The following is a 26427-nucleotide window of genomic DNA, read 5'->3' as shown; positions in this document are numbered from 1 at the left end:
TATAGGAATAATAAGGCACTTCTGACACTATGGGTGGGGGTTCTATTGGGGTGTGAGGGAAAACCAGAGAGTGAAGTGGTATAATATAACAAGATTTTTTAGGCTAGATTCAAAAGCTAGGCAGTAGATGGTGTCACACGGGCAGGATGGTGGTTTTACTGTGCAGTATTTAGGCAGAGTCGAGGTGGAATCCAGCATTTATTTATTTAAAAAATATTTTTGGCCAAGTTGGTCTTGAAAGACATATTTGAGTCAAGGATAGTGCCTAAATATTTAGAATTGCTCATCTGCTCAATAAAAAGTCCAGATCCACAATGTGAATAGGTGGCAAGATAGGTTTTGGACAGCCAGAGAATAATACAACTTTGGGCTTTATAGCGTTGAGGACCAGTTTTAGGACGTTGACTTGAAGATTGTAAAAGTCCAGTAATTGCTCCATAGAAATTCCGGAGGTTATCAGGGCTGTGTCATCAGCAAATACGTTAATGTCAGAGTGCAAAGTAGAGATGTTTAGAAAATGATAGGGCCAAGCACAGAGCCCCGAGGAACTACCTTCGTAATGCAGTGCTTTCAGATGTATTTTTGCAGACATTTTGATTAACGCAAATGACTCAATTGGGAATATACATAGAAATTATCGAGTGCCCAATGTCACGCTAGCAAATGAGGCTATCCTAGTCTCTTGAATTCTCATCTGGGTAAACAACATAAGCTTTATTAAGCTTCAACGAAAATATTTGCAGATACAATGTGGCCTCACCTTTCTTCCTTTGAACCCTTTTGGCCCACCTGGCCCTGGCATCTCCAAGCATTTCGGTGTAGTTCCTCTGCACTGAGAAGAGAAAAGTTTCACATTAGTCTTGTTCCAAAACAAAGCATGCACACATACCCGCATATAATTAAAAGTTGCTGCTGCTCCTTTCTACGTAGTATTTTTACTACGTGATGTTTGGATCAGCTTACATTAAAATCATAAATAGGAAGTTTCCTGTTGTGCCCATTTGGCTTTGTGCTATATTCTCAATTAAAAAAACACTCTGCCCTTGATTATTACCTCTATGATGCGACTGGTTCTTATTTTCTGTCAGTATGAAGAGACATATATTGGCTTAAGAGTTTGCGTTTAAGGCGTTTACTACCACATTTCTACCAGTGGCATTTCAAAATATTTTCTGGGCACTTTTCCCTAATTGCACCTCAACCCCACCCACTTTTGGCTCTTCTGCAATTATGGCATGGGAAGTGATGCAATTAGTGGATTTTTACGTGGAATCAGCTGCATTAATTTTTTCGTTTCTGAATCTGCTTGTCCTGGTGAGGATCGCGGTGGCAGGATGTTGAGTAGGGTGGTCCGGACCCCCCTTTCCCTGGCAATGGACTTTAGCTCCTCCTGGGGAATTCCCAGGCATCCCCAGGCCAGCCGAGCAACATAATCCCACCAACATGTCCTGGGCCTTCCCCGGAGTCTTCTCCCAATGGCATGTGCCCGGGAGAGTTCCAGGGGGATCCTACTCTGAGGCTCTACCGGATTACCGAGCTCCTCACCCGATCATAGAGAGTGAGCCTGGCAACCCTGCGGAGAAACCTCATTTCGGCCCCTTGTACCCGCGATCTCATCCTTTTGGTCATTACGCAAAGCTCATGACCATAAGTGTGGGTGGGAATGTAGATCGACCTGTAAATCAAGAACTTTGTTCGAGAACTCAGCTTCCGCTTTACGACCATGGAACGGTACAGCACCCACATCACTGCGGATGCTGCACCGATCCGCCTAGCGATCTCCCCCTCTCACTTACCATCATTCATGAAAGAGACCCCAATGTACTTAAACTCCTCCACGAAGGGCAGCTGTTCCCCCCTCATCTAGAGAGCACACTCCTCCGTCTCCCGGGAGTCAACCATGACCTTAAATTTGGAGGTGCTGATCCTCATCCCTGCCGCTTTAGACTCAGCATTAAACCATTCAAGTGCACACTGGAGATCGCAGACTGACAAGGCAAAGAGGATAACGTCATCTGCAAAAGGCAGCGACGCCACCTCTATGCCCCCATACTGGATACTCTCCATACTTCAGCTGTGCCTTGATATCCTGTCCATGAAAATCACAAACAGGAGTGGAGAAAACATGCACCCTTGGCGGAGTCCAACACCCACAGTGAATGATTAATTTAATACCAAGAATACGGAAATAGAGGGACCGGATAGTACACAAGACCGTCACCGGTACATCATACTCCTGCAGCACCTCCCACAAGACATTCCGGGGAACACGGTCATATGCCTTCTCCAAGTCTACAAAGCAGAGGTAAACAGGAGAACCATACTCCCATAACCCCTCAAGTAACTGTGAGAGGGAAAATAGCTGGTCCATTGTTCCACAATCCTGATGGAATCCGCATTGTTCCTCCTGAATCTGAGGCTTGACCAGCGGGCACAGCCTTCTCTCCAGCACTTCGGCATAGGCTTTACCTGGGATGCTGAGGAGTGTGATCCCTCTGTAGTTGGAGCACACCCTCTTGTTTCCTTTCTTAAAAATGAGGACCACGACCTCAGTTTGCCAATCCAGAGTTACTGTACCTGCCTTCCATGCAAAATTGAAGAGGCATGTTAACCACAACACTCCTACACTGCCCAGCGCTTTTAACAACTTGTCCACTCCAGCAGCTTTGCCACTACGAAGGCCCTCAACCTCCGCAGCGATTTCAGCAGATGCGATGGATCCAACACACACAGCTGTTTCCAGGGCTGTCTCCTGAGACGAGGGCATGTCCACCGGGTTGAGGAACTCCTCAAATTGTTCCTTCCACCTCTCGACTATCTCCTCAGTTGAGTTCAATGTATGCCACCTTGACTGAGAACGGCCTGGGCCACATCCTGGATGGTTTGCCAGAACTTCTTTAAGGCTGCCCGGTAGTCCTCTCCATGGCTTCTCCAAACTCCTCCCATGCCTGGGCTTTGGCTTCAGTGACTGTTACTGCTGCCACCCTCAATTGAGTCGGGAGACCATTTTATCTGAGCATAGCTCAAAAAGCCTCCTTCTTCAACCTGACAGCTTCCCACACCACTGATGTCCACCAGCGGGTCCTAGGGTTGTCACCATGACAGGCACCAACTGCCTTCAGGCCACAGTTTTTCGCAGCTGCATCGACAATCTAGGTCCTGAACATCGTCCACTCGGACTCAATGTCCATGACCTCCCCTGGAGTGTAGAAGTTTTCCCGGAGGTGGAAGTTGAAATTTTTCTGCGCTGGGTCTTTCACCAGACGTTCCCAGAAAACCCACACTATTTGTTTGGGCCTTCCACAGCTATGGCTTCAAGTGACCAATTAGACCGTTTCTCTGTGGTGTTCGGCAGGGATCTGTGCTTGGCCCATTACTTTTTAGCATCTACATGGCACCATTGTGTATTCTGCTCCAGCATTTTGGCTTATCCTATCGTTGTTATGCAGATAATACTCAAATTTATAGAAAGTGAGGACCAAACTATGCAACAACATCTATCTGCATCACTAACAGTTGTGAATTAATGGTTGCGTCAAAAGTTTTGCTACTAAATGGCGACAACACTGAAGCCATACTCATTGGCTCCCCTCTACATCTTTCTAACATTGGTTCGTCTCGTTTGTTGATTAATGGTCACGATGTCAGTCCCATATGGGAGTTCAGAAATATTGGTGTTCAATTTGACCAGTCATTATCCTTTGAGGCACATATATCTAAGGTGGTTAAAATATCATTTTTCCACCTAATAAATATTGCAAGAATCCATCACTTCCTGTCATCTGCTGACTACTGCAACACTTTACTGGTTGGGATACCGAGCAAAGCACTGGGTAGACTCCAACTTGTTCAGAATTCAGCTGCTAGAGTGCTTACACGTACACTATTCCATGAGGACATTACACCAGTCCTCTTATCCCTTCATTGGCTATCGGTCAAATTCCGAGTGTATTTTAAGATACTGCTATTAACCTATAAGGCTTTAAAAGGGCTAAAACCCACATTACTTGCAGGAACTAATACATTTATATATTCCATCAAGGTCCTTAAGATCTTCTGACCTTCAACTGCTCACCACTCCCAGGTCTAGGTTGCGCGCTTTTGGTGATCGGGCTTTTGTTACCGTGGCACCCAAGTGATGGAACGCTTTACCATTTGAAATCAGGAAATCAGAGTCGATAGATATATTTCTGCTTAAAAAAACCCATCTATTTAAACTGGCTTTCCCTCTTTAATTTAGTCAGTTGCCCTGGTTGTGTTTTTGTTTTCTGCTTTCCATGCATTGAGCATTGGGATCCTAAGATGAAACTCGCATTATAAATTTTAATTATTATCTGGTCGGTGTCCAAAACGTCGGATCCAACTGACCACCAGGTGGTGATCAGTTGACAGCTCTGCCCCTCTCTTCACCTGAGGGTACAGACCATACGGCCTTAGTTCCAATGATACAACTATAAAGTCAATGATTGACCTTCGGCCCAAGGTACACTTGAGCATCCTTGTGTTCGAATATCGTGTTTGTTATTAACATTTTGTGACTAGCGCCGATCAGGGGGGCCATTCCTCCCAATCACACCTCTATAGGTTTCTCCATCGTTTCCCACATGAGCATTGAAGTTGCCCAGTAAGACTATGGAGTCGGCAGGCGGCACTCTATCGAGCACTGCACCCACCGTCTCCAAGAAGGCAGAACACTCTGAACTGTTGTTTGGTGCATAAGCACAGACAACAGTCAGAGTTTTCCATTTTGAGATCCGAAGTCTCATTGAGGCGACCATCTCATCTACTGGGACAAACTCCAACTAAACAGCACCCAGATGGGGGCTTGTGAGTATCCCCACACCTGCCCGAGGCCTCTCACCAGGGGTTACTCCAAAATAGGGGAGAGACCATCCCCGATCGAGAAGTTTGGTTCCAGTGCCAATGCTGTGTGTTAGAGGTGAGGCCAACTATGTCTAATTGATACCTTTCCACCTCCTCCACCAGCTCCGGCTCCTTCCCTCCCAGTGACGTGGCATTCCACTTCCCAATAGCTGGGTGTTCATTGCCAAGGTCCAGTGCATCCAAGACCATCCCTCTCCCTGCCATACTGGCATTGCACCCGCCCCTCACTCTTTGTTCTGCGGATGGTGGGCCCACAAGAAGGCACCACGTAGCCACCAGGTGCTTGCCGGCAAACCCCACCCCCAGACCTGGCTTCAGGGGGATGTCCTGGTATACCTTGTCTGGGCAAGGTTCTCTGATCTTTATATTTCAAAACCATTCATAAGGGACTTTTGTTTGGACCGTTATTTGTCTGGAACCTCCCCCCAGACCGGTTCGCCAAGGGAGACCCGACCAGGAGTACAAGACTTTGTAAATTTCAAATCCTGGAATTTTTTCCAAATTCGCATCAAATACACCAAAAGGCAGCAGAATGATTTGCAAAAGAGATCAATGAATGAGGTATTTGGTTGGGCTCCCACTTGGCTTATATACCAGTGTATGTATGGATGAATAACTTAAAATGTATTACCGTATCTTCAGCTCTTTTAATCTACAGACACAAATGAGCAAAGTTAATAAAAGCAAGTTCGGCATCATCCATGAGCACATAAAATACATTTCCTATGGTTGTAGCAAAATTTACTCCATATTGTACATCCATTTATTGTATTTCTTACGCTTTGAAATATGTCAAAGATGTGATGCACAGCACAAAGCTGGATTTGTATAAGGATGCACCAGACGGTCTCTCTTTTCCAGTTGCTAATATTCAAAGTGTTTCTGTTCTTACATTTACTGTGTAGTGGGATTTATTGCTATATGCATTGTGGCTGTTCAGACTGTTTTCAGACCATGTTTTCTATGATGAGGTTGATGGTCTTGTCTCGAAGAATAAACGTGTCATGCAGATCTTTGGAGTCTGTGTCCAGGTCCTGGTCTCTGGAGGCAAAGTATTCATTACGGAAGGCACTCAGAGGGGTGCTGGCCAGTATATTCATATTGTATTTGTAAAGTTTGACACTTGATGCCACAGAGAAGATTGAGATTCCCTTCTCTTTCGCTTGCTCAGCCGCCTCTGATATCCCTCCGCAGGGCTGTCCCGTGACATGACCATCTGTAAGAAATGCATGGCAGGGTTAAGTGCAGTGAGTCTTATGAAGACGATGTTTTTCCTTTTTGCATAGGTGAATTTTACATCATTGTGGATGAAGGACACTGCAACTCTAAAGGTATAAGGCCCAAAGGGAAGAATAATGTATTGGTTGACACTGGTGGTTTCCAATGCAAAAAAGGTGTCTCTATAATTAAAACCAATCTTATTTAAACTCAAGTTTAAAGTTATTTAAAATAATAGTAACAATTTGCTTTTCCACTCACCTGTGATGAACACAGCAAAGTTTGACTGTGCCCTCGGCTGAGAGAGCATAATCTTCTCGGTCATGTTTTTGATGGCGCAGTCTGTGAAGGTGCCCTGACCAATGTAATTGATTGCATTGATATTCTTCTGGAAGACATTTTTGTTTGCCGTGATGGGACTAAACTCCAGCACTATATCAGAGAAGTGCAAACCGCCCAGCTGCCAAGCGAATTTATAGCCAAAGGTAGACGATCTTTCAGGAAGACGCTTCACCAGCTCCACGCCAAATGTCTTGAGATGATCAACAAGGCTGCCTGAGGGCAGGTACTGCAGTGCCACGCTCTCAGACGTGTCCAGTGCCAGGTAAAGGCTCACGTTGCAGACAAGCGGCTCTGAAAGCAACACACCGCACATTGTTGCACGTGACACAATGCTCCACATACAGGCACGGGATTTTATATATCTATATATTTTTAAAATATTTCTGATTCATAATTGGTTTATTTTAGATTAGGTCGTGTAAAAGTGCATGTCGTAAACGCTCCTTCAATCGACACAGACAATTAATCAAGGTGTCACGTGAATGAAACGTGCCAAATGTATTCCTGCTTCAGCAGTCGCACCGATGTTGTTGTTTGAGAGCAATTTAACGACATTTAATTTGGTTTTGACGTTTGTGCTGGAGATTACATCCAGCATCATCAGGTTGTTAAGAGGAGCTCGCATTTCTTATAAACCACCTAGACTTCATGGATTACCAATACTGGCGTGAGAACATTGACGTGTTTGTATGAAACATACACTTTTTTCACACTGCACAATCAGTGGTGAATCATACTATATTTTCAGAGGCCTGGAAAAGTACTTCTGGTTTTTACATTTAACTAACTCATTCAGTTTCATTCATAGAACAAAACAAGAAACTTGATTGTATGAGTGGCTTTATCTGAATTCTGCTGCATTCTGATGATCAGTTAAACCAAAAAATAAACTACATGCACCCATCACATGACTTCCCAAAAACCACGATGGCATTCCTGGTCCCAAACTGCCACAATGAGCTGAATACATATTCTTAGTTTTTTCGGTAAAGTCACGTTGAAGAGAAACAACAATTAATATAATATATATAAAACAATAAAAATTCTCACGACGTTTCGACCATAACTCAAACGGTCATCTTCAGGTGTGTTGGTTTGCATAAATTTATTTTTAAACGGCGCATTTATTTATTTATAAAAAAACGTTAGCGTCACGCGCAGCAATTTGGCAATTTGCCCAGGACTAGTCCATCTATATTTTGAAAAGAGGAGGGGGGAGACGAAATTTTTTATAATGTATGCTCTCTGAAAGCCACTGTAAGCGTGAACAATCAATTAAGAACTGAAATGGTTTATCAAATCTTTCCAATGATTGCTAAGATAGAATCCATCTTCTCGGTTGAAATTGTCTCTGTGCTTGTATATGTGGATAGCCTCATGAACGAATCTCTCATGGAAGCCAGATGGCTTACAAAGAACCTCTGTCTTGGAAAAGTCAATGGCATGTGAGCCTACTGAATTAGAACAGTGATCTGCTACGGCCGAGGTGTTGGTCCTACCGTGTTTAAGGTCTGCTTTGTGTTCACGAATGCGGTCCGAGACATGGCGTTTGGTTTCTCCAATGTAACTACTACCACAGAGGCAACTTAGTTTGTAGACACCAGGGTATTGTATGTCCGGAATCACATCTTTTACAGACGGAACCAGATCACGGATTTTATGTAATGTGTTGAAACGGACCTGGATCTTGTGTTTATTCAAGATTTTGGAGATCTTTTTTGTGATCCCAGCAATGTAGGGTAAAGTGATGGTTTTGAAAGGCTCCTCAAGAGGGTTCTTCTTCATGGTTTGAGTGATAGCTTTGCGGATTGTATAGTCGGAGTAACCATTAGCCCTAAGAGCTTGGTGTACGTGCTTGAGTTCACTGCTTATGTGTTCCTGGTCGGATATGCATTGGGCTCTATGATACAGAGTCTTGATGAGAGAATTCTTCTGTGATGGATGGTGGTGGGAATCCGGTTTCAGATAAGCATCCGTATGGGTAGCTTTCCTGTAGACAGAGTGGCTCATTGAACCATCAGGTCTCTTTTTAATTAGGACATCCAAAAAAGGTATCTTGCCATCTATTTCGACTTCCATGGTAAATCTGATGGCTGGGTGTATGGAATTGATGTGGTCGAAGAATTGGTCTAGAGCAGGCCGGCCATGTGACCCATACGGATGCTTATCTGAAACCGGATTCCCACCACCATCCATCACAGAAGAATTCTCTCATCAAGACTCTGTATCATAGAGCCCAATGCATATCCGACCAGGAACACATAAGCAGTGAACTCAAGCACATACACCAAGCTCTTAGGGCTAATGGTTACTCCGACTATACAATCCGCAAAGCTATCACTCAAACCATGAAGAAGAACCCTCTTGAGGAGCCTTTCAAAACCATCACTTTACCCTACATTGCTGGGATCACAAAAAAGATCTCCAAAATCTTGAATAAACACAAGATCCAGGTCCGTTTCAACACATTACATAAAATTCGTGATCTGGTTCCGTCTGTAAAAGATGTAATTCCGGACATACAATACCCTGGTGTCTACAAACTGAGTTGCCTCTGTGGTAGTAGTTACATTGGAGAAACCAAACGCCATGTCTCGGACCGCATTCGTGAACACAAAGCAGACCTTAAACACGGTAGGACCAACACCTCGGCCGTAGCAGATCATTGTTCTAATTCAGTAGGCTCACATGCCATTGACTTTTCCAAGACAGAGGTTCTTTGTAAGCCATCTGGCTTCCATGAGAGATTCGTTCATGAGGCTATCCACATATACAAGCACAGAGACAATTTCAACCGAGAAGATGGATTCTATCTTAGCAATCATTGGAAAGATTTGATAAACCATTTCAGTTCTTAATTGATTGTTCACGCTTACAGTGGCTTTCAGACAGCATACATTATAAAAAATTTCGTCTCCCCCCTCCTCTTTTCAAAATATAGATGGACTAGTCCTGGGCAAACTGCCAAATCGCTGCGCGTGACGCTAACGTTTTTTTTTATAAATAAATAAATGCGCCGTTTAAAAATAAATTTATGCAAACCAACACACCTGAAGATGACCGTTTGAGTTATGGTCGAAACGTCGTGAGAATTTTTATTGTTTTATATATATTATATTATTTGTTGTTTCTCTTCAACGTGACTTTACCGAAAAAACTAAGAATATGAATTACTGCAGTCACGAAAGCTTTAAATCAAAATTTGAGCTGAATACATTTCACAACTTATTGGTTTAATGTAAACGTACAAAGTTTCTCTGGGATGTATTTTCGAGTTGTGGCATGTGTTCGTGTATTGGCATGATGTACGTTTCACTCAACGTGAAAAATCTCCCAGCAGGTGGAGCAAAACGTCGGATATTATGCCGAATGAAACGCGGTACAACCAAACACATTGCAGAACTTTGTAGCATCACTGTGAAAACCTATGCAGTAGTCATAACAATTTTTCGGTTATCCCCGCAGTGGCTTTTGGCTAGCCATCACACAAAGAAAGTCACTGCATCGCATACTTTCAGATGCGGTTCTGTAGCCATCTGGAAAGCTCTTCCTTCTGATATTAGGAAGCCACTGGAGCTAAACACTTTTAAATTTAGATTTAAAAAACTCATTGCTTCAGAACTGCTTTTGTGTTTAGATTGTTATCCATCCTCCGCACCTCCTATTAGCATGGTTCGCTACATACGTTGCAAAATAAGTTCAACATACATACAATTTCCCGCTGTCTACATACATTACTATGAATGTATAAAGGCAATTTTAACATTTATACCAAAGTAATTTGTTAATATTTCACACACGAAGATTTGACAGTTATATAACTAGTGTAATACATGTAACTGCTAGACATGAAGACGATTCTCTCATGTTAATTTAGCCGATGTATATTCTTGGTTCTTTCGGTAAAGTCACGTAGAAGGGACACAATAAAATAATAAAAATATAAAACAATAAAATTCTCACGACGTTTCGACTGTAACACAAGCAGTCATCATCAGGTGTGAAAACCACTGCAAGAAAATTTGAAAAAAGTGGCGATTTTTTAACGTTAGCACCACGGATAGCGATTTGACAGTTTGTTCAGATGGACGAGTCCATCTATGTTCGGAAAAGAGGAGGGGGGAGACGAAAAATAATGGATGCGGTCTGAAAGTCACCTTAAGCGTGATCAATCAATAAAGACCCTAAATGGTTTATCAAATCCTTCCAATGATTGCTAAGCCAGAATCCATCTTCTCGGTTGAAATTGTCTCTGTGTTTGTATATGTGGATAGCCTCATAAACGAATCTCTCATGGTAGCCAGATGGCTTGCAAAGAACCTCTACCATGAGAGATTCGTTCATGAGGCTATCCACATATACACACACAGAGACAATTTCAACTGAGAAGATGGATTCTGGCTTAGCAATCATTGGAAGGATTTGATAAACCATTTAGGGTCTTTATTGATTGATCACGCTTAAGGTGACTTTCAGACCGCAGCCATTATTTTTCGTCTCCCCCCTCCTCTTTTCCGAACATAGATGGACTCGTCCATCTGAACAAACTGTCAAATCGCTATCCGTGGTGCTAACGTTAAAAAATCGCCACTTTTTTCAAATTTTCTTGCGGTGGTTTTCACACCTGATGATGACTGCTTGTGTTACAGTCGAAACGTCGTGATAATTTTATTTTTTATTATTTTATTGTTTCCCTTCTACGTGACTTTACCGAAAGAACCAAGAATATGAATCCCTGCAGTCACGAAAGCTTTAAATCAAAATTTAGCTGATGTACTTGTGGGCTTTATTTGGCTAATCTGAACATAAAATTGATATGTTTAGAGAGCACAGAAAACTATACATACACTTACAATATGGGTATGCTTACGATATTTTTTCCCAGAGAAAAATAAGCTTCTTCAAAGAAAACAGCTTTTACATGCGATTAAACTTAATAATATTTTCTAAGCAATAAAAAAAACATTCAATCATCTCATAGCGGCTGTTGGCTATTGCAAAGGGAATATCGTTTGTGTCTTTGTTGAAACTAGAACCATATGAGCAACACACACAATATGACAATCCAAAATAAGGTTGGCCAACTGGCATGTACTGACTGGTGAGCAAACAATAACATGAACATTGTCAATCACAGCTTTAGATCTGACTATACAACTGCTCAACGCTGTAGAAAGTTTTGGAGGGGTCACCGTGGGTTCAGTTCATGTCGAATGTATTTCCTGCTGAGGCAGAAATCAAAAGTTATAATGATAATGCTCATGTAATTATTATGATAAATGAAGATGGATAAAGACGATGCACCAATCCCCAGCCCACCAATCCCCACCAACCCCAAACCCATGAAGATCCACCAACCCTTGACTCCAAAGCACACACTTAATGCCCAATTAACGACGAATCGTGCTATGGCAGGCTCAGAACGGTGCCACTGATATGGAATGGGCAGCCATGGTCTCTCTACTCTCAGTACACACCATACCAAAAAGCATTGGCAGAAAGTGACCCAATATCTGTAGATTCGCCCTAATCTCGGCCACTTTGGCCAATTACATAATTGTGTCATGGGTAGCGATTTAATGGATACGTTTTTATGTGGACTCAGCCACACAATAATTTAAATATTGGGAATGTTTAAAATATTTTCTACAAAACGGTCATCATTTTGCCCAAAAGTGGCAGGATTACATAAAAAAAACTTGACTTTACCGAAAGAACCAAAGAGTATGGATTCCTGCAGTCACAAAAGTTTCAAATCAAGATTGAACCGCCTCTACGGGGAGGGTTTCGACACAACTATTAGATCTTTTAACAGACTCCCAGACAAAAAGGCTCACCTGATCAAGTCTCTCTCCTTTCTGAAGAGATGCCGCGACACCGAGGTAATACCGATTGCCTTTACACTCACATCTGCTGCTGTCACTTCTCCTAACTCTAAACGGATCTTGTTTAGGGCCAGCCTAGCTCTAATCTCAGAGAGAATAAGATTGCTCCGATTTGAACTTGATCATTTAGGCAAGATTCTCTTACAATTACACTTAGAATTAACAGATAAAATGTCCACATCTGATTGGGACCACGTAGATAACATGACAGTATCTTAAGCTACTTCTATGTCAACCAAATGTAAAGTTAACTTGATTGCTAAATTCAACCTCCTGTCAAAAAAGAAGCCAGAGCCACAAGCTAAAAAGATATATGCTAACAAGATTGTCATCAATAATAGTAACATCCCAATTTTCGACAGCATAAAATCGGTACTAGCTAAAGGATTGCATTTCGCAGTTACCCCTAAACACATCCCAGTGGATGATATCATTGCCCAGGTCGACGTAGCCCTCAAAGGCTTGGGATACATCCCGGCACACGTTGCTAGATCTGAAATCGCTGCTATCCTCAAAAACGCTAAGAAACCCATTAGCAACATCAGCAAGGACGAGCGTTTTGAACTCTCTCAATTAAAAAACAGAGATGACATAGTCATCCTCTCAGCCGACAAGGGCAATGCCACTGTCATTATGGATAAAATCACTTACAACAACAAAATTCAGGACCTTCTTAATGATGGCAGCTATACCAAAATTAACAGAGACCCTACCAATAGCTTGGCTACTAAAACCAACAAAATCATCACTAATTCGACTTCTCTTATCGATTCGAACAAGCCGCGTTCTCTAAAACCTTCGGCTGCTAGACTACCCAGATTTTATGGCCTTCCAAAGATCCACAAAGAAGGTACCCCGCTCCGTCCTATCGTCTCCACCATTAACTCACCCATACGTGACTTTACCGGAAGAACCAAAGAGTATAACAACAAGTGTAGTTAAATCATTAGGACCACATAGCTTTAAGTGCAAAGAGAGGGCACTCTCTAAAATAGCAACAGACAACTTGACCTACATTCTGTGGTGCTTGATTCAGAAACATGGTCATTAACAATGTTTTTTTTTTTAACCAAAAACTTAAAAGTGTACAAACAAGCATGGGGAGATGCACGCATGGAATTACACTGAGACAGAAGAGGAACACATGGATTAGAGAACATACACATGTCAGTGACATAATTTTGTAAACAATAGTAAGTTATAATAATAGAGTTTTTCCCCTTTTTTCTGGCAACAAAACTGAAACCTTTTCACAAGGATTCATGTCTGCATTAACCACAATATCTGCAGTCAAAATGCAAAAAAAAACTACTATGATAATATATGCATTGTTCTTGAAACGCCTTTTGGCGTCATCTGGTCGAGCACCAATTGGGTCGAGGCTCAATAGAAAGCCGTCCCTTAGTGTGGACCAATCAGTTTCAAGGACAATGCATATATTATCATAGTATGTTTTTTGTTTGCATTTTTACTGCAGGTATTGTGGTTAATGCAGACATTAATCCTTGTAAAAAGGTTTCAGTTTTGTTGCCAGAAAAAAGGGGAAAAACTCTATTATTATATTTTGGTACTGGCAAAGGAGGTCTGATGATGAAATAGTAAGTTAGCTTGGACAGAACATGGCACTAGAAGGAATGATGGATGATGGTTGAGAATAATGACAGTGGCAGCCAAATAATATAATTTGTTCCAGAGGATGTTCACTGAGGAGATGGAGCAATGAAATCAGCGTGTGTCCAGGTGCTACAGTGAGGGAAATAAGTATTTGATCCCCTGCTGATTTTGTACGTTTGCCCACTGACAAAGAAATGATCAGTCTATAATTTTAATGGTAGGTTTATTTGAACAGTGAGAGACAGAATAACAACAACAAATCCAGAAAAACGCATGTCAAAAATGTTATAAATTGATATGCATTTTAATCAGGGAAATAAGTATTTGACCCCTCTGCAAAACATGACTTAGTACTTGGAGGCAAAACCCTTGTTGGCAATCACAGAGGTCAGACGTTTCTTGTAGTTGGCCACCAGGTTTGCACACATCTCAGGAGGGATTTTGTCCCACTCCTCTTTGCAGATCTTCTCCAAGTCATTAAGGTTTCGAGGCTGACGTATGGCAACTCGAACCTTCAGCTCCCTCCACATATTTTCTATGGGATTAAGGTCTGGATACTGGCTAGGCCACTCCAGGACCTTAATGTGCTTCTTCTTGAGCCACTCCTTTGTTGCCTTGGCCGTGTGTTTTGGGTCATTGTCATGCTGGAATACCCATCCACGACCCATTTTAAATGCCCTGGCTGAGGGAAGGAGGTTCTCACCCAAAATTTGATGGTACATGGCCCCGTCCATCGTCCCTTTGATGCGGTGAAGTTGTCCCCTTAGCAGGAAAACACCCCCAAAGCATAATGTTTCCACCTCCATGTTTGACGGTGGGGATGGTGTTCTTGGGGTCATAGGCAGCATTGCTCCTCCAAACACGGCGAGTTGAGTTGATTCCAAAGAGCTCCATTTTGGTCTCATCTGACCACAACACTTTCACCCAGTTGTTCTCTGAATCATTCAGATGTTCATTGGCAAACTTCAGACGGGCATGTATATGTGCTTTCTTGAGCAGGGGACCTTGCGGGCGCTGCAGGATTTGAGTCCTTCACGGCGTAGTGTGTTACCAATTGTTTTCTTTGTGACTATGGTCCCAGCTGCCTTGAGATCATTGACAAAATCCTCCCGTGTAATTCTGGGCTGATTCCTCACCGTTCTCATGATCATTGCAACTCCACGAGGTGAGATCTTGCATGGAGCCCCAGGCCGAGGGAGATTGACAATTATTTTGTGTTTCTTCCATTTACGAATAATCGCACCAACTATTGTCACCTTCTCACCAAGCTGTTTGGCAATGGTCTTGTAGCCCATCCCAGCCTTGTTTAGGTCTACAATCTTGTCCCTGATCTCCTTGGAGAGCTCTTTGGTCTTGGCCATGGTGGAGAGTTTGGAATCTCATTGATTGATTGCTTCTGTGGACAGGTGTCTTTTATACAGGTAACAAGATGAGATTAGGAGCACTTCCTTTAAGAGTGTGCTCCTAATCTCAGCTCGTTGCCTGTATTAAAGATACCTGCGTGCCAGAAATCTTTCTGATTGATAGGGGGTCAAATACTTATTTCCCTCATTAAAATACAAATCAATTTATAACATTTTTGACATGCGTTTTTCTGGATTTTTTTGTTGTTATTCTGTCTCTCACTGTTCAAATAAACCTACCATTAAAATTATAGACTGATAATTTCTTTGTCAGTGGGCAAACGTACAAAATCAGCAGGGGATCAAATACTTTTTTCCCTCACTGTATGGGGAGTGAATTCAATAGCAGAATCGCGAGAAATGATTAAGAGAGCGGTGACTTGGGGAAGTCTTAATCCAGCAGTTTCATTGCATATATTATCAGAGCATGTTTGTTTGCATGTTTTGCCATGAGTATGTGTGGTTAATGCAGACGTGATGCCTTTCAATAGGTTTGATGTTTGAACATCTTAACACCTGTTTTATTGCCAGAAAGGGTAAAAGCCTATTCTTATTTTTTCATTATTTTGATGCAGGCAAAAAGGTTCCATAGATATGTAGAAATGGATTTACCATGGTTGATGATGATGATTAGCTTGGCTAAATAACATTCATGGTCAACCTTTCAACATGGTGTCACCCAAAAAAATAATATGGATAATTGTATTGGCTACGAAATCCTCCGTCGTAAGGGACAGGTTTATGAAACAAATGCTGATGGCTTGCCAAACGGTCATGGCAAGATCACCCCATCTATAGGATGGAGCCCTGGATGACTATAACCTATTTTATTTGTATGTGTATGTGGAGTCACAGAAGGGAGGTCTGTTTGTATTGTTATTTCGTACACAAAAAACACCACACAGTGGCTAAACCGTGCTATCAGCTGCGTAGGAGAAAACCGACAGCAGGTGGCGCTGTGTGTTCTCCGTTTGGCAAAAGCCGCGATTGTACCACGCAGACCTCGGCAGAACTCCCAACAGATTTTCATTATTCAACCATTCCGTGTGCGCAAAACATGTGTGACAAGATTTGAAGCTTTCGTGACTGCAGGAATCCATACTCTTTGGTTCTTTCGGTAAAGTCACGTAGGTAGAAAAATAACAGATCACGTCGCTTCGATCGCAACACAAGCGACCATCATCAGCAGAACTGCTGTCAGCAGTTCTCCTGCTGTATCTGTTCCACCTGATGACGGTCGCTTGTGTTGCGATCGAAACGTCGTGATCCGTTATTTTTATACCTACGTGACTTTACCGAAAGAACCAAAGAGTATGTATGTCAAGGTAATGTTACGAATGTCCATTCGTTTACAAATAAATACACTCGAAGAGGAAACAGATGTAAGAGTTAACTCAGGTCTGATTAATAAGCTGATATGTAAAGATAGGTTTATTGACCACAGTAAAGAAAAGAAACACAAATATTTATTCCCAATTTTTATAAGAGATGAATTCCTCCAAAGCAGCCGCTGAGGTTCATGATGGTGCAGACCCGATCCAAAAGCCCACTCATCCTTCATTACATACATAAAACGTTTTTAAAAAGTAGAGGTACTTTATTATTCAAAGAAATTTAAGCTTGAGCTGATAGGCGCACATGCTTGCTGTGTAAATAATCCACCAAGTTCACCTTGTGCAAAAAGGGGCCAACTCTGTAGATGATGAAGTAGCAACGGCACAAACAGGAAAACACCTAAGACACTAATTCGGTACAAAAACATAATGCATTTATGTGGTGTGTATTGTTAGTATTCCCTATATCAATAACTGGGTGCCTTCAATTTAGCTCATTCATCTTAAGGCACTTCCTCTGATTCTTGTATCTCAGCAATTGTGTGTGTGTCGGCGCACGAGTTGGTGTCCCAACGTACTAAAAAAAACACCTGATCACTGAGCCCACCGCCACAATGCCGGGCTTCCATTTTCAAACAATGGGCAGCGCTTAAATTAATCTGCATAAATTAACCAAGGGAGATGTGGACACCTGATGCATACGTGGAAATTAAAACTCTCTCCTGTGTGCACCTGCGCCTTCCAACACCAAACCACGGAACGTACAATGTCGTACTGCCCCAACAACAACGGAATGGCTAAATCTTTTAGAACTGAATCTCTAATATAGTAATAGGTTTTACCCTTTTAACTGGCACAAAAAACTGACACCTTTATTCAAGGCATCGTGTTGCAATACCACAACACAAGCAGTTAAAATGCAAACAAAAGAGACAACTCTGATAATAATATGCACTGTCCTTGAATTTGATTAGTCCACATCCGAGACGGCTTTTCTTAGAGCCTAGTCTCCACTGGTGTTGGACCAGAAGACGCCAAAAGGCGTACAAAAGTTGCACAGTGCATATTATTATCAGAGTTGTCTCTTTTGTTTGCATTTTGACTGCTTGTGTTGTGGTTATTGCAAACATGATGCCTTGAATAAAGGTGTCAGTTTTTGTGCCAGTTCAAAGGGTAAAACCTATTACTATATCTTGTTACTGGCAAAGGAGGTCTCATAATGAAAATGAATCTCTAATAGTTTATATTCACTGGCCATAGAGAAGACTCATCACTGGAGTTGGATGTACGTGGCCGCACACCCCCGCCTCTGGCATTAAGCCCATGTGTATTGGTGTGCAGGGTGCTGCTTGTGGGGGGAGGAGCGCTCGGCACCTGCTGGAAGAGCTCGTTGGGCAGAGGTGCGCGTTCCGGCCAGCAGGGCACAGCACAGGGCGAGTGGAGCCCACAGCAGCAGCGTCATCTTCCTTGCTGGGGCCGGCGGACGGGCAGGCACTCTATGAGACAGAGAAAGAACCATACCCTATTCATCGCCTTCTCTCACGATTCTGTGATGTAATCATTCATATAGCACTGCACACGCACTCATATATTGATGTTACTCTTTGATGGACGTCTTCGAATTTCATCATGGGCTGCCACTCCATTGTTAATTTTGATCATATGCCATTACCACTTTTAGTCACGTGTTCTGCCGAAGCCTACTTTGATGTCTTAAAACTACAAATGGTGTCTTGATCCACGCGTTTCAACTTGTCGTCTCAGTGCAACTCCACCCATGCACCTCTGACTGCTTATTTATGCACTTTTCAGTTTTTGTTCCACGTCATTTGCCAATTTCCATATTTCCTGATCAATGTCATGGCAGGACACATACACTGATGTCATTTAGCTGTCTTGCTGCACTGATTTAAACCAAGGTCTCCATTGGAAAATAGCTTCCTGGCATGTATATTATTTACAACCCCGTGTCATCCAATGCTCAATGAAAGCTTCCAGCGCGCCACGTCTCCGACCTGGTCATGGCTACAGGCCATTATGGGTAACTGTAAACTAACTCTCGCTGGAACATAGGCAGGGCTGGCGAGGGGTGGGCTGATGTGGGCCCTGCATCACCAAATGTCCCTGTGGCCCACCCAAGTTAATTCTCCTAAGCGGTGTGAAGCACTGTTGTATGTATGTTGAACTTCTTTCGCACCGTACGTAGCCAACCGCGCTGTTATGGTGGCTCCCCACACAGCCGATCTACTGCCCCCCCCCGCCACCCATTCTAGAGGAGCTGAATTTGGGCCTGGACACAACTCAGCTGCCAGAGGAGGACGACTCCCACCACTCCCATCGCGATCAACGGGTTCGCAACCCAACCAGTGTGAATCTCGGGGTTAGGCACCATCACTACAACAGGAATCAACAGGTGTGAGGCAACTTGGCGATGGGTCATCAACGTAACGGGTCGCCACAGAACGACCGTTTGATCAATGGGCCACTGACTGTTCGACTCTGGAAGTCCTCTCGCGGTGGCGCAAATGTGGGTAAGCCTCACCTATTCTACCCCAAACCGCGCGCCTTCAAGGTTCTTGAATGCACGGCTCGAGGCCTCTGCATGCAGTGGTGTAATCGAACCCCCGATTAGCACGGTCGGCTACGTACGGTGCGAAAGAAGTTCACCATACATACGCAAGCACCGTGTGTGTGCGCGCGCGCGCCTGTAACCGTTCCACTGCGCACTTCAGAACTCTCAAAGGCAAACAGTGACCCCCACGTATCCGTAACTCGACGTTGTGCCAATGACAATAACGTTACAACTCATCTCATTATCTGGGTCTAAAGAGACCCGCCACCGACAGTGTCAGAATAAAGCCTCATAATGTCAGCAGACGAGCGGGCTTCGGGTACGTTGGAGCTCGTCGGTATTCGTGCAAACGCAGAAGACAGTCCGATATCGGGTCGTGTGGCTACGTGGGAGCGCAGTGGAGGGCGCCTGCTCTCACGCAGGCAGACGTCTGCTCACCCGTCTGTGTCTGCTCACCCGTCTGTCTGCTCACCCGTCTGTCTGCTCACCCGTCTGTGTCTGCTCACCCGTCTGTGTCTGCTCACCCGTCTGTCTGCTCACCCGTCTGTCTGCTCACCCGTCTGTGTCTGCTCACCCGTCTGTGTCTGCTCACCCGTCTGTGTCTGCTCACCCGTTTGTCTGCTCACCCGTCTGTGTCTGCTCACCCGTCTGTCTGCTCACTCGTCTGTCTGCTCACCCGTCTGTCTGCTCACCCGTCTGTCTGCTCACCCGTCTGTCTGCTCACCCGTCTGTCTGCTCACCCGTCTATGTCTGCTCACCTGTCTGTCTGCTCACCCGTCTGTGTCTGCTCACCTGTCTGTGTCTGCTCACGCGTCTGTCTGCTCACCCGTCTGTCTGCTCACCCGTCTGTCTGCTCACCCCTCTGTGTCTGCTTACCCGTCTGTGTCTGCTCACCCCGAGGACTCGACCCAAGCCACCCGCGTACAACGCATTTGCGAATTTAAAATCAACTCCTTCACTTTGCTCCACTATTTGTGTACGACACATCGCGTTCCGCAACATTTGAAGTGCGGAGTAGGTGTGTGCATTTGCGCGTGCTAACAAAGGATGCAAAACTCATCATCCGCTACCACAACTTACAATTTCACATCTGCGAGCGCAGATGATGATTCGAGAGCGCAAGAAGATCTCTCCAACGAGAATAGGTTCGGATCAAGAACCGATAACTGAAGGATTCGACTTGCATCGCATCCCCAGCGACGCAGGCGGACTCCGAGAGACCACAGCAACAGGAATCCCCCCTAACGCGTTGGCGCCGCAAGCCACAAATTCAGCTCCGCTGCAGAACGAACATCTTGTGCGCGTAAAGCTCCATCGGGAGAGATGTCCCGACGTGTGTGTGTGTGCTTACGTGTGCCGGCAAGAGTGGCGAGAGGCCGGGTACCTGGCGACCGGTGATGAGAAGAGAGATGGTCAGAGTGGATGGGCAGCAGCAGCAGTAGAAGCGCGGAGTCGCCTCTGCTCTCTCGTGCGGGAGCCGAGTGAGGAGCGGGGGGGGGGCGTGGATGAGGGCGGGGTACGCGGGGGTAGACGCGCGTGGAGTGGGGCACGACGCGAGAAACACACCCCGCGGACAACACTCTCAAAGACACACACAGAACGCACCGGGCGGACAGGCAGGGAACACACCCAGGCACACTCACGGGCAGACACACGCCGTCACAGTCCCGCCACAACTCATTGCCAGTGCTGTCACAACCGAGATGTGTCACCCACCAGCGCGTTCAGCTCCAGCGGAGCACCAACACCACCAACACCACCACGGCTCTCCTCGCTGACTCGGGGAGTCGAGGGATGAGGTTTTCGCGAGAGCTGGGAGGAGCGGGCCTGTTGGCGAGTCCCTTTGCGACGCACAAAAGCTGGCGTAAACAGTTACGCGCATTTGTTGCGACGTGTAACTTTATAGAACTTGAAGCAGGCACTTGGTGCTCGCAGGATAATACTCTGAAGAGTTATTGTGTTGGACAAATGTTTGCAGCCTACCTTTTGCCAATTCCAACGTGAACTTTTCAGAAAGGGAATGCGTGCCAAGTTATAGTCCTTGTCATCTGAGTGCGTACTTACGGAATTTCATTACACGCTCGAGTGTGTATGAAGACAACTGGTGGTATACAAGTACAGTAATGATAACACATTGCCGTCATTTACAGAATTATAACGTATCCAGAATATTTCCATCGGCACGTAATCTGTGCACAGCGCAACGACGCGGTGCCCACAGCTGCGCCCTTCGCAGGCGAGCTCCATCCTCCTGGTTGTACGGTGCCTTTTTTTTTCAGGAATATTTTGATGTTTTTTTTATCCTGGATTTTCTGTTTGCACAGTCACACGTAGTCACTTTAAGATGTTTTCTTGTTCGTGTTTTTGGTTTTTGGGTTTTGTTTGTTTGTTGCGGTTGCACCCGATCCAAGAGCCGAATGGCTCACGGGGCTATACCAAGAGAAATGGAACTGAACTGAGGTTGAGAGTCGACGATGCCCCCAAATTGCGCGATGCGCGGTTCCCGTCGTTCGCGTGGCGCGATCGGCGCGCGAGCGTGGTGGCGCCACCGACGAAGACTTCGTGCAGTTGAGCGGTGTTGGAGCCTCCTCCGCCAGGCGGCGCTGTGTCCGCGGATCTCGGGAAATCGTCTTGGGGGAGAACGGAGGGGGAAGAACGGGGGGGAGGTCATTTTGCCCTCTGGCCAGGGACTTTTGTTTTTTTGTTTGCTGTTCTAGCAGTCTTTCCGGATTGATTTTAATTGTGCATCGTTTCATGTTTACGTTGTGAAATGTGTTGTATATATCGGTAACGCCCAGTGGTTTTATATTTGACGCGTATTTTGGTCAAACTTGATTTGGAGCGTATTTTGGTCGTGTAAAGCACATCATCATCATCACGATCCATGGGCATATAGCCCGTCAGGTGTCAACTGCACATTTCGTCCTTTGTTACCACTTTCCTCCGTCTCGTGCCAATATGCTCAAGTAGTGCCACATCTTTCTGGCACCAATAGCCGGTGGGTTTGCAGAGTACCACCGGCTATCATCAGAGATTTCTTCATGAAGCCATCCAGATATATAAACACAGGCACAACTTCAACCGAGGAGATGGGTACAAACTGAGCAATTATTGGAAGGACGTTATTAACCAAGTAAAATCTTAACTGATGTTTCCATCCTACCTGCCTATGTCAGCTGTTATTTCCAACTCTGAGTACATCACCAGGTTAAATGTCTTTAGATTAACGGGCTGAGTGTCTCACTAACACAGCTGCCGTTGCCCCTTTCCCTCGATGCGGCGGAAGCTCTCGTTTTTTAACAGACTATAACTGGCTATGATGTTTCTGTGTATGTGTAATGACTGTGCTTGTCACTGTATGGTGCCAGGGCTTGCGAAGCCACGGCGGGTAACGTGTTGGCATTACGGGCAGCCCGGGTTTCTGGATGTAGTACCAACACTAGCGGGGCTTGGGTGAGCGCTGGTTGGGGCGGGGGCACCGCGAGCAGTGTGCGGTGCGGGCTCCCGGTGAGGGAGCGAGAGGGAGCGTCAGCCAGCCAGGGTTACCTTGGGGCATGATACGCTGGTTGACCTGCTGTCACGTGACCGGACGATATTGGAGGGGGACCACCGGTGGACGGGGGCCGTGGGGCGGTCACGTGGTCCAAAGGAGCTCTCGGGAACCTTCGAGAAGGAGCTCGAGAGGCCCGGAAGGTGGGCGGAGCCAGCCCCAGCCCGGGGGCGTATAACGAGGGCCCCGTGAGGAGCTCGGGGTTCTTTGTGTGCTGGTGTTACGAAGATCCACGTCGGGGAGAAGAAGCCTCTAGCCACGCGGTCCGGGACCTTGTTTGTGGTCCGGACCGGGATAGCGAACCATGTCTAGTTCTGCCGTAACGTGGTTAGATAGCCATTCGAGACCCGAGTGTAGAATGTGTTGTATTACGTGTTAACGTGTAATAAATAGTGTTGCTCCCAAGATAACGTCTGCAACTCAGTTGGACTCACTACATATGTCTCTCACTGTGTTTGTGTCTCTATGTTTATTTGTTTGTCTTTCTGTGTGTGTATCTCTCCCTGTATGTGCCTCTATGTGTGTATCTCTCTCTTTGTGTCTCTCTGTGTTGTGTCTCTGTGTGTGTCTCAGTGTGTTTTGTACCATCGGACACTCCACCCCCACAACTCCCAATCGGTGATGGGGCAGTTGTGGAGAGAGTGGAGAATTTCCCATATCTGGGCAGTGTGCTTATGACCGGCTCCAGTTTAACAGCTGAGGTCTCACTCCAAATCAGTCGAGCGGCAATATATTTTTATCAGTTGCGTAACGCTGTGTGGAAGCTACCTGGTCTGTCGCTCCGCACTAAGCTTCAGGTCTTCTCCGCCACAGTCATTTCCTCCGTTCTCTACGCTTGCGAAACGTGGACCGCCCTAATGGAACATCTTCGCCGGTTAGAAACATTTAGGCTGGCCTGCCTAAGATCCATCCTGGGTTAAACCAGGCTGGATTGTGTGAGGAGCTCACAAATCCTTGAAAGATCTGGACAAAATCCCATCGGTGAGCTCCTCTGGCAGGCAAGGCTGCGTTGGCTGGGCCATGAAGCCCACATGCCCAGTCACCGCATACCTAAACAGCTTTTGTTCGGCCGGATCGAGGGGGCTAAACGGGCGCGGCACGGGCTAGAGAGAGATGGAGTGATGTGGTACTGGAGGATGTGGAGCTGAGTGGACTTGCCGATGACTGGTACCAGCGGTGTCAAGATCGGCCTCTGTGGAGGAGGCTCGTGAATGACGCTACTGGGCAGTTGGAGGCAGTCGCCCTCCAACAACAACGGAGGGCGGAGGAGCGACGCTCACAACAGCGAGTGGATCGCCGGGTGGCTAAAGCACAGAAGTTGGCACAGTAGGGGGCACAGGTGGTGTATCAGTCAGTCATCTCAGTCAGTCGACCCGTGGCACCTGGGTCTGCCCCGTGACCTGCCAGCGGGCGTTCGACACTTCACGTGGCCTCAAGGTGCACATAGCCTGGCACAAGCGTCACAGCCACTTAGTGGCGAATGGCGGTTGTTGTTGTTGTCTCTCTGTGTGTGTGTCTCTGTGTGTCTCTCTGTGTGTGTATCTCTCTCTGTATGTGTCTCTCTGTGTGTGTTTCTCTCTATGTGCTTGTGTCTCTTTATGCGTGTCTCTCTCTCTCTCTCCCTCTCTGTGGTTGTCTCTCTGCGTGTCTCTGTGTGTGTCTTTGTGTGTGTCTCTCTCGATGTGGATGTCCCTCTGTTTGTGGGTTGTCCCTACGTGCATGTCTCTCTCTTAGTGTCTCTCTCTCTTCGTGTCTCTCTGTGCGTGTCTCTCTCTGTGTGGGTCTCTCTCTACATGTGTCTCTCTCGGTTGTGTATCTATGTGTGTCTCTCTCTGTGTGGGTCTCTCTCTCTACATGTGCGTGTCTCTCTCTGTCTCTCTAGGTTGTGTCTCTCTCTGTGTCTCTGTGTGTGTGTGTGTCTCTCTCTCTCTCTCTGTGTGCTTGTGTCTCTTTATGTGTGTCTCTCTCTGTCTGTGGTTGTCTCTCTGTATGTGTCTTTGTGTGTGTCTCTCTCTATGTGGATGTCCCTTTATGTTTGTGGGTTGTCCCTCTGTGTGTGTCTTTCTGTGTGTGTCCCTCTGTGTGTCTCTTTGTTTGTCTCTCTCTCTGTGTCTCTCTCTCCATGTGTATATCTTGTTCTTGCGGGTTTTTGTTCCTGTTGTCCGGCTCTCTGACATTGACATGTTAATATTCTCATTGGCACAACCGCCGGTTGCTGGAGCTGTCTCACATTGACATGCTAATCTCTTACATTTACATTTACGTACAAATTCCTTCTCTAGCTCGGCCCACTTACCCTTGGGTTGGGCCCACCAAAAGCCTATATAACCTCTTGTTGCAGCAGCTCTTTCTCCTACGTCAGCTCCTGCTGTTTGTTTCACCTGATGACGGTTGCTTGTGTTGCGATCGAAACGTTGTGATCTATTAATTTTCTATCTACGTGACTTTACCGAAAAAAACAAAGAGTATGGATTCCTGCAGTCACAAAAGCTTCAAATCAAGATGAATCTCCCGAACTTTATATTAATTGAAAATGCATTTCTTTAGAACAGTTTATTGTGTTTAAGCATGGTCAGGGTTGGGATCGAACCCACGACCTGTATACCAGGCGAGGTAGTTAAATATCACCACCGTGGCAACCTACATACAATGTACATATAATACAATGTACATATTTAAAAATGCAATAATCCCACCGCCAACAAAAGTTATGGGGAATAGATCTCCCTGCGCAGCTGCAATAGGCTGTTGTTTTTAAGGCGTGGGTTTGCGGGAAAGGGGCCAGATGTTTCCATTAACTTGCTATAAGAGGACTTCTGGCCATCGACCGCGCATTCCACACTCCAGTTAAACCCAACAATGTGACGGAGAACGCCATCACTCAGCAATACATGCACCAGCTGCGACGCTCCAGTGACTTCAACTTTTTAAACAGAAACTTAAAGCATCATCTGATAATTATCCTTCACTTAACCTTCGAGATTCTCGTAAAAAGTTGACTGTACAGCGTGCAAACCTGGCACTCGTTGTACATTTTCAGAATATAAATAATGAAGCTTGAATTAATTAATTTAGGCAGAGGTTATTCCGACTGTGTTGTCAAGTACGGGGGACATCTGGAAGTTGGCTTGTTCTACAGATCAAAGCACATGAACCAGTATAGCTTTGCAGTAAGACTGCATTCAATTCTTGTGCAGATTGCATGCACTTTCGTGAGGAGTTTTGTTTACACATTTACTGGATTCATGTGCCAGTGGTTGGTTCAATTTGTTCCACCCATTCCACAAGAATACCCCACAGCCAATCAGAAGCCAGGGAAGGGCCAAGGAGAATCTGAACCGTGCATGCTAACATCAGCATGCGGACCAATCGGGCTCTGCCCGGTTTTCATAAACGAATACAAAGACATGCAAATGTGCGTGTCCATGACTTGCTTCACTTTCTGATGGCAAAGACGTTGTTGAAGATCAAAATAGTGAAGACAGTGAACGATAAAATTCTGATGGTTAAGATAATCGTAATGCAGATGAGAGTTATGAGTGTAGATTGATGAATACTACAATGCAATTGGGACTTACCCTAAAGAAAACTGGACAAATTGATCAAAGGGTTGCCTAAAAACTGG

The 26427-nt window shown here is 45.2% G+C and overlaps 1 protein-coding gene across 3 annotated transcripts in view; it reads right to left on the bottom strand.

Moving 5' to 3' along the window:
- COL6A2 (collagen type VI alpha 2 chain) overlaps window positions 1-20991 on the bottom strand; it is a 34295-nt gene extending 13304 nt beyond the window's left edge. The window contains exons 1-6 of one of the 3 annotated variants that reach the window (XM_076069818.1): window positions 20969-20991; window positions 18055-18176; window positions 6364-6735; window positions 5838-6100; window positions 5516-5536; window positions 761-832 (exon numbers count right to left, since the gene is read on the bottom strand). In XM_076069818.1, coding sequence (XP_075925933.1) covers window positions 761-832; window positions 5516-5536; window positions 5838-6100; window positions 6364-6735; window positions 18055-18142 — 816 coding nt within the window. In that variant the 5' untranslated portion in view covers window positions 18143-18176; window positions 20969-20991. Of the gene's footprint in view, window positions 1-760; window positions 833-5515; window positions 5537-5837; window positions 6101-6363; window positions 6736-18054; window positions 18177-20603; window positions 20767-20968 lie in introns of those variants that run through there. The other 2 variants (XM_032963562.2, XM_032963571.2) reach the window with 2 other exon arrangements.
- Window positions 20992-26427: the final 5436 nt, after the last annotated feature.

Source organism: Petromyzon marinus, chromosome 2 (assembly GCF_048934315.1).
Source record: "Petromyzon marinus isolate PM22_M1 ecotype Great Lakes invasive population chromosome 2, UKy_Petmar_22M1.pri1.0, whole genome shotgun sequence".
NCBI lineage: Eukaryota > Metazoa > Chordata > Hyperoartia > Petromyzontiformes > Petromyzontidae > Petromyzon > Petromyzon marinus.
Note: the sequence above shows the minus strand (reverse complement) of the source record. Positions and strands in the feature narration are given on the sequence as shown.